At 35.1% G+C, this 14,078-nt stretch overlaps 1 protein-coding gene across 1 annotated transcript in view; it reads right to left on the bottom strand.

The window, feature by feature from the left end:
* LOC149545542 (uncharacterized) overlaps positions 1-12,670 on the bottom strand; it is a 37,745-nt gene extending 25,075 nt beyond the window's left edge. Inside the window, exons 1-2 of the mRNA XM_089793794.1 lie at positions 12,403-12,670; positions 7,557-7,767 (exon numbers count right to left, since the gene is read on the bottom strand). Coding sequence (XP_089649920.1) covers positions 7,557-7,767; positions 12,403-12,670 — 479 coding nt within the window. The remainder of the gene's footprint in view (positions 1-7,556; positions 7,768-12,402) is intronic.
* Positions 12,671-14,078: the final 1,408 nt, after the last annotated feature.

Here is a 14,078-nt window from a genome sequence, read left to right as displayed (position 1 = left end):
TATAACACAAGCTCAATGGTATGTATTTCTCATTTAAATCATCTGTGGCAAGATTGCTAAGAGAAAAAGTTAACTCTATCCAAGAGGTGTTTCAGCTTATGACATACATTGCTCTAAAGTATTTTGTCATTTGTCTAACTCTATATTATCTATAGAAAGATTACAGTTGAATGAACATAATCAATTAAAGCATCAGTTAATCCAAATTTTTAATGTGAATAATCAGAAGTTACCAACAACTACAGATGACCCCACTATAGTTTGATAAATCAACTTAGGTACATCCACTTACTGTCTTGAGTATTTTATGTAATTAAGATGTGTAGATAGGCCCCTTGAGATGAACAAAACAAGATGAATAGGATAAAAAGGGAAATCCGAAAAACATATTCTAAAGGAAAACAAAGCAGGCCAATCACAGCGTTTTACATGTGTAGATACATCTCTTGAGAAGAACAAATCAAGCTTGATATGATAAAAGGCAAATCTGAAAAACATATTCGAAAGGGAAACCAAGCGGCCCAAAACATAGTGTTGCTGCAGGCTGAGCAGCACGACAAAAAAGGAAAAGACAAAAACCCAACATATCTCATCCTTTAGCTGAGCTCCATGCAGTAAACAGAGTTGCTAGGAAAACTCCTGTTAAAGTTAAGGCTTCCATCCAGATTGATAAAAATTCTCCAACTTATTCAAATGGCTGTGACAGTTGTGCTCTGTCAGAGGTTTATGATTAGGCTATGGACAAGAGATCTCCTTGGTTTAAGATGCAAGATATAAGCAAGACCTACCCTCTGCAAAGCCTAATCCAAGGCCTTTCTATTAGGTAGTAGGAGGTACACACTGGTGAAGACAGTAATAATCAATTGAATGACAAGATTGTATTGGTGAGAAAATTTAACATGGTTATAAATGAAATTTTTACTTAAGTCAAACTAAAGGTGTGTTGGTACAGTCAGCAAATCATGTTCGTGGTAAAGATAGACCAATTTGACGTAAGTCTCCAAGGTTAATTTCCAAAATCCATATAAAGTGACACAATAATAGAGTCAGAATGCAACACACTTCTGATATATGATTGTTTTATATTGTTCTTTACAAACTTTGTCTTGACCTTTTAGTCTATGTATGCTCCAGTCCAAACTCAGGCAGGTTTATCAGTTTTTCTCTAGTACAGTACAGAGTTGAAATTGGTTCCAACAAATGGTGTAAGTAAGAGATGAATTTTAACAGTTTAAGGACTTTCTGGGCAGCTCTCCGTTATTATCATTAACAGACTATCCCTTTTATGTAAAATCATTCAAAAAAGTGAAATTACTTGTTTGAAGATGAAGGTACACGATGCTTAAACAGCAAATATAACTCACCACTTAACTCTAACAGTAACCTAATTCTACATATAATTTCTATTTATGCTTCTCACAAAATGGAGACAATGGTTGTAAGAACTGATGGTCTGATATTTCAATTTGTCTTGATAAGCTCTATCTTCTACTTATAACACACCTTCACATTCAACCACCTTTCTTGACTTAATTATGTCACACGAAAGAATTGACAGGGTCTGGTGAGCAAAGACTTAATTTCAATGATCATACCAGGTATCAACCACTCATCTTCACTGAAGGGAACTTACAAGACCTACACTCGTACCAAATAACAAAATTATGCCCTGTAACAGTGTAGAATTGTCTTTATCTGCTATCCACATGGTTTGACCAAATATAACCCATACTCCATGGCATTCTGAGGATAGAAGCAGCAGGACAGCAGGGGAACCATTTCAGGGACAGCAAACTGAGGACCATTTTGGTAGGGATGGTTGAGGGTTGCAAATATATGTATGTCAAATAGAGAGAAACAGATAATCAAATTTCTACATGTTAATGGATGGAGTATAAACAGCAGCAACATAACATGAGACTATTATTATGCCAGATGATGTCTGCAGAAGCCTGTGTGCCAACCACATTCCAAGGAAAATTGTTTGTCTGCTCTTCTCAAACAATACCACACTGTAACAGATCATGACATATGCCCATTTAATCTCTGTTGCAACTTAAATAAGGACCATGCTGCGGTTACTTGCTATCATGATACATTTAACAGTCTTTATTGATGTCATGATTGTTTTTATTTTAATTTTCTAACACTATAAATATTTACCTTGCCATAAGAGGCATCCCCAGTCCCAGAGATAGCCAAATGTCTCTGTGGTGTCTACAATTTTTCCAAAATATTTCAGAAGCATTTTTAAGATTTGAAGAATTTTAAAGGTACTGACTGTACCATTGGGGACAGTGACAGGGGTTATAAGATGGACCAAAGGTTTTTAGTGCTCGTGGCATACATGTTAAATGATGTAATATGCTTCAAGTGCAACTATCATCAAACGTGGCACCCATGCACCCCTCAATCATACAAGCTGGAGCACTATAAACCTTACAATATTGCAAATTCAGTAAAGTAGACAGAAGTAATAAAGATATGGCACAAGTTTAGAAAATAGAGTAAATTTAGTGGCATTTGCAGACGGCGGAAAACCTCAAACTATGGCACCCTCAAAGAAAAATATGCATCATTAAATTTATTGTTCTGACTCAGCTACTTTAATACTGAACTTCTCCCAAGAAATGTGGTTATGTTAATTTAGGCTAAGTTGAATATGACTAGCTGAGTTTTAGCATTACAAGACAAAAGGGTCGTGGTCCTGGAAACAATTCACCTTTATGCAAATTATCAAGGAAATTGCATGTGACACTTCTTGCATCCAAATACCATTTCTTTACTTGTTTCTTTCTGTCAAATGTAAGAAACTAAGTTTTTGCAGGTATTTAAAAGAAATACCATAGCTCAAAACATTACACCAATTTAATTGAATTCTTGAGGGATTCTCTCGGGGCCTCGCTCCAACAAGAAAAAAAAGGCCAAATACAAAGAAACAAACAACTACAAAATAAGAAAATAAAATAAACTCCAATACAAAAGGGAAGGAACAAACAAACAGGCCAAAAGGGTCCAACTGGGAACAGAAAGGCAAATACACCCCAAACTCCAGGACACTTGACCAAACCCTTGTTCATAGGCAATTTAATTACTGTCTCGTTAATAGCAAGATTACCAGGAGACAGGGATACTTGGACACACTGGTGACTGGTACCAGTACTGACACAGCTAATTTTCAAAAATAAGAAATGGAGGTACTTGAGAGACACCCAATTTTGTTTCATATAATTTAATAAATTCTAGAAAACATCATGACATAGAACTTTTAAAACAAGGACAGTGGCAAAGTTTAGCATTAACATTAAAGTTTAATTACACAGAGTCATATGTGATTGTGTCAAAGAGTCAAATAGTTCAAAACTCACAATACAAATTTAGATTATCATTAAATATTGAAATTCAAAAATATTGATAGTCTGGTGCTGATAGACAGGCCAAAGTATATGAGATGTGTGATTATGAGACATTTTGTATTGTCCTTCTGAAAGTGGAGAAGGTTTGCATGGATGTGTCCCTATAAGATATTTGAGAAGGTTAGAGATACCCAGTGGCTTCCATTATTTCCAACAGGTGAATTGATGTTACACAAAGATCTCTTATTGCGATTCTAGTACATCTTTAAAAGAACAGTGGTTAGTAAATCATGATACTACAAGAAAAGTGAATAATTGTACATCATTGACAAGCCTGTCCAGAGATGTAATTGAGAAAATTGATCAAAAAAACATAGTAGCTATCATTATATTACTAACAGATAAATAATAATGATTTTATATTTTTGCAAAAGTGATGATATAGGATAAGAATTATGAGTTTTTTAAACACCTTACCTGCTACACATTTTGGTGAGAAACGTCAACTTTCAGTCAGGAGACTTTGATGACAGCGAGAGACAACAACCAAAAGAACCCTGAACATCACGAAGTTTCCAGGGATGTTTCCTAAATCAAAGACGAGTCTCTGGTACTGGAGGTCTCCAAGACACGTCTCAAGGGATAGGATAAGGGTCTCTTAGCAACTATGATTAATAGCTTTTTTCCTATATGAGAACTTCCTATGCATAATTGTAGTTCAACAATCCAAGCATCACATAAATTGGCCAGCTCAAAAAGTCCATCAAAAGCAAAGGTAGTGAGGCCAAGTATAGCTGAATGCCAATAAAAGCTAAAACTAACTGGATAGTAAAATACTAAAAATACTCAAACAAAAACATGGGCATTTCAAAGACAATTGAAGAGAGGCACCCATATGCAATCAATGTTTGAACAATGGAGTCGGGAATTTTCCTGAATTAGGCAAGCCATGTTTTCCTTGAGACTATGGAGAATTCTATTTTATGGATGAAAATTTATAATTACTGTCACTGAGAGGTACTGGGCTTACTAATTCCATGGATCTACCAGGGAGGACATTTTTCTTCTTGTGAATGGCATTAAGACATGTGAGCAGTGGGATAAATTTGTGACAACTATGGATGACGATGGAGATAAGGACACTTTGGAGCACTTATAGGTAGCTGTTATTTAAGCCTATTGTTCCTGTTATGTGTAACAGCCTATTTACCTTGATTCTTGCAGAACATTAGACAATGATTTGGAGTTCTTAGAAAGCAGATTTTGGTTATTTTATCTTTCCCATTTTATGAATAACAGGCTGCCTTGTTCCCCATTCTCTAAATGTTTTGTCCTCTCATTATCAATGCCTTCGTGCCTTAGTGTGATCAAGTATTCACTCAAACAAATCTTCTCTTCATTTGCAAGGACTGTACAAGGGCACTACGAAAAATCTCTCTGCAAACCAGGCTTCTTCATGTGTACTCTCCAATTTTGTATGACTTATGAGTAATGAGTTTATGACCATAGGTACCATAAGACTCAAACAATGGTGGTGGTTGTAACTTCAAGAAAAAATGACAACATTGAATCATTGAATCTATATTTGTCTCTTATAATTGAAATTAGATATTTATTTCTCTTGCCACACACTCTATTTGGCGTGAAATTGCATTTGGAGGTTCTTTTCCATGTTTTTGCATGTATTTTAGGCTTTAGTGCTGTTTTATTTGCCCCACTTTTCCCACTTTAAATTCATGTAATTTGAATTCCATTAACCCTTTTGGTCTTCTGTACCATTGCAGTGTAAGTAAACTGTAAGATGCAGCTGTGTCTTAGGGCAGCAAATCAAAGACCGTGATAATGTATGTATATTGAAATGCTCGTTAGAAAATGTACAGTTTAAGCTTTCTATTTTTTGAAGTGGTTGTTTAGTTTTCCAATTAGGTTCCTTGTGATACAGTCCCCATCCTTTCCTATTCTCATAAAATAAGTAAATAGAATGCACGCAGAGAAAAATCAAAATGATAATTTTACATTATTTTGGGACCCTATCAGGATGCTTATGTGGGAAAGTCTCTCAATTTAATTCTGTCTTAGTTTTTCAAAGGACAAATCAAAAGACTATATAAATATGGACTTATTGAGAAGCTTACTGGAAAATAAGCAGAATTACATTTCATCAGTTTGAAGTTTTCTGAAATGGTTATTTGATTTGTGGTATTTTACTAATAGGGTTTCTTGATAAAAAGGCATTAATACTTGGTGGTCCCTACATTTTCCACTAGTTGTATTATAGGTACAATGTATGCCAGTGGATCCAAGAGAAGATCCATAATGCTTTGTTCATGCTAGTAAGCCTTAGTAGTACAAGTCTAATTCATTTTTGATATCAACTTCTCAAATGAAAGATCAATCATCAAACACAGAGAAATTATAAAATATTCTTGAAATAGTTTTTGGAAATGGTTAGTGATGTTCATTCGGAGATTTTAGAATAGCTTCTTGATCTTCAATACCAGGATTTTGAATTTGTACATTCCTGCTTATTCCACTTTGATTTGTGTAGGTACAAAATATGCAAGCAGACCCAATACATGATTCATAATGTTGCAACCATATCAGGATGCTTATCAAGACAGGCGTGTCTCAACTCTCTACAGCTGATTCAATGCCAGATTCTCAAGTTTTGATGGAGCAGACCAGGTCGTGTTTTTCATGATTGTCCTTTGAGAGTAGTAATGTTTTTCAAATAGAACTTGAACGAAACATTCATTTATAAATTAAAACATGATTGACTTCATGTAATGAATCAGCCATTGCAATCTCTATGCATCATTTGCCAGCTCTATAAAATTGAGAACGCTCAAATGTCACCCATTCCTACTTACAGTCTTACACCGCTCAATTTTACAAAACAAGCCAAGGTAATCTGCTCTAAGAACATCAAAACGATATAAAAATAGGAATCAAAGACCTGAATCATGAATGTTGCTTAAATATTCTGATACTCATCACAAGTTGTTCTCTAGAATCTTAAACTTTCCTTTCACATCACAAAGTTAAACAGCTAACCCCACTTTGCTTAAGCTATCATATTGGCTACTACTTGGAGAGAGCATTATAATGGTTTTGATTTTTATAGCTAGCATCACCCTCTTGGGAGTAGACCTTTCTAAACTCTATTGACTTCGAATTTCTATGGTATAACTCTCAATTTAGAACTCTATCATGTGTGGTAATTTAATTCACTTGCACAGCTCTCATGAGCAGACAACTTTTCAGTGACCCATCTCCTGAGTTCACTATAGTTAACCATTCCCAAATCAATTCATATTTTATTTCAATATTTGTAAACAATCCTAAGCACGTCAAATATAGTCAAACTCTCCACTCAAACCTTGAAGTCATGCTGCAGGTCCTTGACATGCTACTACTTTTCACAAGCTTCCAACGACAACTTAGAACCTGGCACTCAAAATAGTAATATCACATCAAGGAACGTCAACTTCTCCACCCCAAGAAATTTTCCAGGGAAATCCATCCTGTGTGATTTGAAAATACCACTGCACTTTCAAATTTTTCAGATCACAACCTCTCGAGGAAACTAGAGGAGGGTACTTAATTTGAAATTAAATTAAAATTTTAAGAATACATTGGAGAATTAACTTTAAAACCGAAATCATATAGAAACAGTCTTTGGAAAGGGTAGACATCCATTAACAGACCCTCAAAGACAGTTCGCCTAAGGAAGTTAAAAATGTCATCCCACTGTCACGATCAGCACAGATAACCCTAATCTTAAGTCCCTAGCATTTACACAGATCATGTATTGGAAAGCAAATGAAATACCCGAGATCCATCAAACTAAGATCCCAATTCAATTCAACAAATTAATAAAAGCTCATTCCTCGCAACAAAGCAATATTAAATGTATTGAAAAACCACAGAGAAGTAAAGAACAAATCCCTCCGATGAAAAGCCCATTAGAGGTATGTAGAAAATGTCATAGCAATAATAAAAACTAAATACAGAACCCTGCAATCGCATCAATAACTAAAATATCAATCCAAATAATCTAACAAAGAACCGCCATGCCCATCTTCGATCGAAACTCAGATGCATCGAAAATCAAGGGATATTGAATTGTTCCAAACATGTTTAGCTCTCTACGGAAAATGTAGAAAATAGTTGAAAGCAATAACATAACGAAACAGGTACCAGAAAGCAGGCGTTATCACCGGTGCACTTACATTGTAAGCGAGAAAAGGAATTCGCCAAAGAACCCCTAGAATGTCTTCTCCTGCGCAAGGGCGACCCGTGTCCTTCACACTTTCGCTAAGGGAGGGCCTCAAACTAATGCATTCGAATGAAATAAGAGATTTAATTGCAACGCATAGATTGTCAGATCCGGCCCTAACGAATATGCTTTATTTTCTTCCCTTGTGGAAGAAAATAAAAGCTCCATTTTTTTATGGATTTTAATGGAGGTCATCCAAAATTATTTTAGATATTAAGTAAACGCACAAGTCTTAGGCTGAATGTTTTCGGTTGAATAAATGAAGGTATTTTACTTATGTCTACGGGATCAAATAATCTATGGAACCACCATGTAAAGTCTATTTCTATTTCTTTTTCTTTTCAAAATCAGCCTTTCTATTATGAATCTATTTTACAAAACTAGTTGTTTTGTGTAGTCTTCTTTTATCAAAAAGTTGGTGTAAGTAGCTCTCCTTCAAATTGTCTTCAAATTGTGCCAAAATATCCTCTGATAAGCAACACACTCAAAAATAAAGTGGCATTCTATTCAACACACACTTACTACAAAAAATGCACTTTATTTCTTTGCATACTTCCTTAGGTACTATCCATATACCGGTCTCACACTGCATATGATGGGATTTGATTCTTAACTGTGTCACTAGCAGCCTAGATCTACTTTTCTTGGCCACTTATAGGTAATCTTTATCCTCGTGACACGCAAGATTGAACTCTTTTACATAGTGAGTTTTTTACTTTCCTATTTGTTTTGTCCACGTGACAACCTTAAATTTTTTCAACGAATTTTTTTTATCTCTTCATTGGTGTTGGGGTGTTTAGCATGCCAATGTCCCACGTATTTAGCCATTTCTCATTCTTCCTCATCCTCGTCTTTTTTCTTCAATCTCATCCCTCTCTGACCACAAACTTGGCCAATGTTGTTTGTTCGTATTTTTAACCTTATTTAAATAGGTTAGCAAATAAATAACCGTAGAAGCTTCCATCGGGAAGATACATGCTTCAGCCAAGAGGATCTCATATGGAATTGTTGATTTGACTTTAAGGTTACTAGTGATAAGGTGTTTTTGTATTCTTTCTATCTACCATTTGTCGTTAGGTAGGGTGTCCCCCCAAACCTCACAACAACATGGCAAAACTCAAGTGACGAGTAGACCAAAAAGAATCTTCTTGGTTTTCCAATCCTAAAGTTTTGCTTGTCTACACTTGTTTTGCAGCAAGAAGGTGTTGGAAGGATTTAATGGAAAACAAGATATTGAGAGGGGAGGGAGGGGATGGGGGGCATGAATCAAGATCTTTAACTTTAACTTGCAAATACAAATTACTGACTCCACACCTAATTCATTTCATATCTCAAATGTAATATTAAAATTGTAATGTTGAAATCATAACATCTATGAAAAAATCAACACATAACACAGATGATTTGATAACCCAGAAACACTTCAATGTGAAGGTAAAATTGGGGTGGGGATGAAACTCAAGAATCTTCATTGTTGCAACAATAAAGTTAACCTGTTAGAGTTACAATGTTTGATCATAATATATGATCTACCCTGTGAGGGGTCTGCCCTGTTAAAAGCTTCAAGACTGTTAAGTCCTACCTTGTTCAAGGATTTTATGCTTACAATCAAGTAAGGACTATGTTAGGAGATTTACATAGATCTGTTAGGATCACTCGATTAAGATATTTTTCCTGATTCAATCTTGTTAAAAATTGATTCAGTACTTGACCCTCGGTTTGCTCTATAAGCTAATTTTGGATCTTCTTTGTACAATGTCTTGATCTGATATCTCTATTAAGTCCTTTACTACTTGGATTGCCCTTGTCTGATCTCCTTTCAGACTTAGCCTTTCTTACTTGGTTCTATCCTTGCTCGCTTCTTCACTTGCAAATTCACACACACATACACTCCTCTCTATTTGATCCTAGGGTTAGAACCCTCTTTAAATAGACAATCTTTGAAAGTTCTGGATCATAATCAACAGTTCATAGTTCATCTTCTTTTGTCATTTCCTTCTGATTTTTTGATTGATTGATTTGCTTTCCACGGGATCATTACCTTCTATAATGATGTGTAATCTCTATCTTAACTATCTCTACAATCATTAAATAGTGTATAAAAGTTGGCCAAAATGATTTACATAGGTGTTTGTGCAATTACAAACTCATATGACAAAACTGGTTTGCTCGGCATCTGAATGTTCGGACACTCAGTCATAAATTACATTCATATTGGCACTCGACTTCTACATACTTATGTCTCGGCAAAAGCTATCTTTTCAATTTACTTGATCTCCATTATGTTAGCTCGGCATATATATGTGTTCAATCTCAACTAGGGTGTTTAGCAATCTCTGACTTGCTTGGTATGAAAAGTAAACAAGTCCTCATGTGTTCGGCCTAGATGTCTTGAAAGCAATGATGACCATTCATTCCCACCTAGTAAGTGACTAAGTGTTTGGATACTAATAGGCAACATAGGTGTAGAGATCAACAATCTCCCCCTTTGACATTAGTGGCAAAAATACTTTGTCATGAAAGATTTGTCTGTACAAATAATGATGCTCCCCCTGAGACTATAATTGGATCTGAAATATAAAAAATTCTAATGTTGTGACATTTGATGACTCCTATTTTCCTTATGTTATCCACTTTTTTGTCCTTGACTTTCTCTATATTTCCCCATTTTTTGCTCCTTCACTTGACTATTTCCCCCTTGTTTTTGTCACTGATGGCTTGGGGTTGTTGGGGTTAGATTGTGCTTGTCAAAAAATTGTTTGTGGTTCACCAAAATTTTTGCATAGCATTTATTCTATTGGTCCTTTACTTTCTCCAAGACTTGAAATTGAATTTCTAGCTCAGCAGCTAGATCAATTAGACCTTCAATATGTGGAAAATGTGTGTCTTTCTTCAAAATATTATGTTCTATAGACATTTCTTTCTGAATTATCTCCAAATGAGGTAACAACTAGAATTGATTTAATATCAACTTATTGCGTATTTCACTATATCTAGCCATGTGCTCGGCTAACCTCTACTAACCAAATGTCAACTTATTGTATGAGAGTGAGCTTGAACTTGCGTCCTTGCCCAATGAAATAACACTTGTCTACATATCCACATGTAATAAATCAATGGAACAATGATTTTCCTATTTACAAGTTCATGAGAGATTTTCTCTGATAATTTATGCTCACATCTTCTTTTAGACCATTGCATCAATTTATCACTAGTCTCTATATCTTCTGATTGAACTTTATCAACTATATACAGTAATAGTTCCAAAATTTGATGTTGATTATCTAAGTTAGTTATGCCAAATGCATGCACAAAAATGTCCTTAATAGTGTGTAATACCTATTTCTTTTTGTGCTCTCTTCACAGTTGTTCTTGCTTTGCCTTGCGACTCAACAAAGTTTGCAATTCATGCATTTACTCCAGTGTCAAATTGTTCAAGTCATACATGGGTAAAGTAATTACCTCATCTAGACTTACTGACTTATCTACTATCTCTTATGAGTGAGTCATAATATGATATCATGGGGTTGTATCACTGGGTAATGATATTTGCAATCGTTTGCCCTTCTCAATTGATCTTGATATCTTTTGTTTCTTCTCTTGAGTAGGTGACACCTTCTGTACAAGTTTTATAGTCAATGGTTCTACTAGCTTTGCACTCGACAGTTGTTTAAGAGCCTAGGAAGCTTCTTGCTCTTTTGGTGTCATCTCCTCTTCTACCAACTGCCCTTGACCTCTTCTATCTTCACCTCTATCTGAAGTATAGGCATACAAGTAAATTATGAAAACACAATTATAGCCTTGCCATGTTTCTTGACACTTGTATCCTCTGTATCTAATGTAACCTCAAAATTATTAGTCTTTGTACTCTCAATCTTTGAATAATCTAAAATTTGTAACAAAATTGAATTTGTACAAGGTAGAGTTGTGTCTGACATTAAAATTTACATGTCTTCCTCGATTAGTACATTTTGATTATGTGAAAGTGTGTCAGATACATCTTTAATGGTAAGAAGTGTGTCAGATACATCTTTGGTTCTTCCTTATAGGCATCTTCAAATTCTATTGCATCTCTTCCATCTCTAACTTCTATTGTTGGAGTAAGAAGTCCAAATGCTTCTTTTTACGTACGAATATTGTCTTGCTCAACTTCATGAGCTTTATTTTTCAAAATTTTGTATGCACTATCTCTTGGCATGAATTTATTTACAAAATCTTTGAGGGCTATAGACATATGCATCTTCCCTAAATCTGGCATAACTTGTGCCAATGTAATTTCTCTTATTTGCTTTTATATAGATAATGCCCACTTCCATTTAGCATCAATTTGTTCATACAAGCCTACTAGGAATCCATCTCCCAGTTCCAAGGGTGTGCATCTAAATGTGATCATCATATCAATCATAGCTCCTTCAAGCTTAACTTGATCATTGTTATTCAAAGAATCATAAGTAATATCCTTGAATCCTACAAAATTTGTTGACTCTCTAATCTTTTCACATACCTAATCCACAGTTATTGGGGGGAGGCTTTTCATGATTGGCAATTTTCTCTATTCATTAGACTCGATTTCTTCATCATCTTCTTCCTCCTCTTGTTCTATGATTCGTTTTCTCCTCAACCTCTCTTATATATTATGCTTTGATGAGCTAGTCAATTTCTTCTTAGATGGACTTCCTTTAGTTTTCATAGTCAGGGGTTGGGCTATCTTTGATCTTGTTATTATTTTTCCTTTTGGCTTCTGAGGTGTAATAACTTTCTACACACCTTTACTAAGATCAACAATTACTACTTTCTTCTGCTTGGTTGCCTTAGGCTCAACAACATCCAGTTCTTTACCTTTTCCTTCATCAGCCTTAGCAAGTTGTCTTGATCCTTCACCTTCTTCACTATCCTTTCCCTCAAGGCTTTTCCTCTTTCTTTTCTTTTCTATTTTGGGCACGCTAGCCTTTGCAGTCAGTTCAACCATTACTATCTCATATGTGTTGAATTTCTTGGCACTTGCATCTATATCTTCAATCAAAAGAGCAGTCATTGTTGTTGTAATCTTGTCAACATTGATCTCATAAGGTATAGGTCTCAAACATGCAATCCTTGGTAATACTTCCTGAGCATGTACAAAATCTGTATCTACTACAAAACATATCTCGTCATAATATTTGTATATGATTGATTGGGGATCCTCATCTGGTTACTCATTTTGATTTTGAATTCTTCCAAATAATTATCCATTATGGCTTCAAAAATTTCTCCCAACCTATTAATTAAGTCATTTATCTGCTTCATAGTAGGTCGACTTCTATCCCATGCTACCATCCCAATCGTAGGGACTGAATTGTGTACATAAAAATATATACACACTAGCAAAGATCTAAACTTACATGATGTGTTCTTTGCCTTCCTTATTGCTTCCAAGTTTTTTGTCAGTTGTTGTAGTTGTAGCTCAGCAAGGTCATAACCATGATCCTTTTCGATAATTTTGTAGCCTAGGTCTACTGCAACTCACAACACATTGTTCAATCTGTTGGATTGGTAAAATTTGTGTGCTATCACATGAACTGCAAACTCAATTAGAGGATCTTCAATTCCATCAATTGACATCTGGCGACCATTCCATTTTGCTTTGGTCAAATTCTCAATTTCATTTTGGGTTGCACTCCTTATACTCTTTGGTCGACCCAAGGTAGGGTATCCAGTAACTCGATGTATTATGGCCCTATTTATTTTGATTGGTCCTCCTTATAACCATATCTTCATGTCATGGATGCGACTGAGCATGAATTTTATCCATTCTGCTTTGAAAACTTTTGGAAAACCTAGGGCACATATAAGCCCTTTCTTAGCAATGAATTTGTTTTCATCTTTTAATACTCTATTATTACATAGCTTCTCATAAGATGCATTTATCTCAAAATCTCCAATCTCTCCTACTTTGCATAGATAGCAAGATCTTACATCCTAAATATTTAAAACTCTAGGTCAAATTGATAATAGGGCGCCAATATCATCTTCAGTCTTTTCAACATTTACATTGTTCCCGAATTTTGGTGGACACTAGTCATTCCTCATAATTTGAGCGTTGCTATCTTTCAACATTTTTCTCATTGATGCCATTTCAGTCTAGGGTTTTCGAAAAATAAAACTCTTCTACAGTATCTTCAGAAAATAATTAACTCGACACTGAAACTAACACTTACTAATGTTATCAAGTTTGCTAATGCTCCACTATGATTTGCTTGTTTCATCGCTAGATTTCCCTTAATCGCCTTTAAATCACTTGTGAGCTTTGAAATCACTTGGTAAATAGAAATGTATGCCCAAATTCAATAAATACCTTCAAATTTCCATTTTAGGTCTACAATAAATATCTTCGTACTTGGTAGGTGAATGGCAGTTGGCTCAGTCTTCATACTTACTCACTCTAGGTTACCTTACTCAGCCAT

This window comes from Cupressus sempervirens, chromosome 7 (assembly GCF_028749045.1).
Source record: "Cupressus sempervirens isolate cs-2001-9-10 chromosome 7, ASM2874904v1, whole genome shotgun sequence".
Lineage (NCBI taxonomy): Eukaryota > Viridiplantae > Streptophyta > Pinopsida > Cupressales > Cupressaceae > Cupressus > Cupressus sempervirens.
Note: the sequence above shows the minus strand (reverse complement) of the source record. Positions and strands in the feature narration are given on the sequence as shown.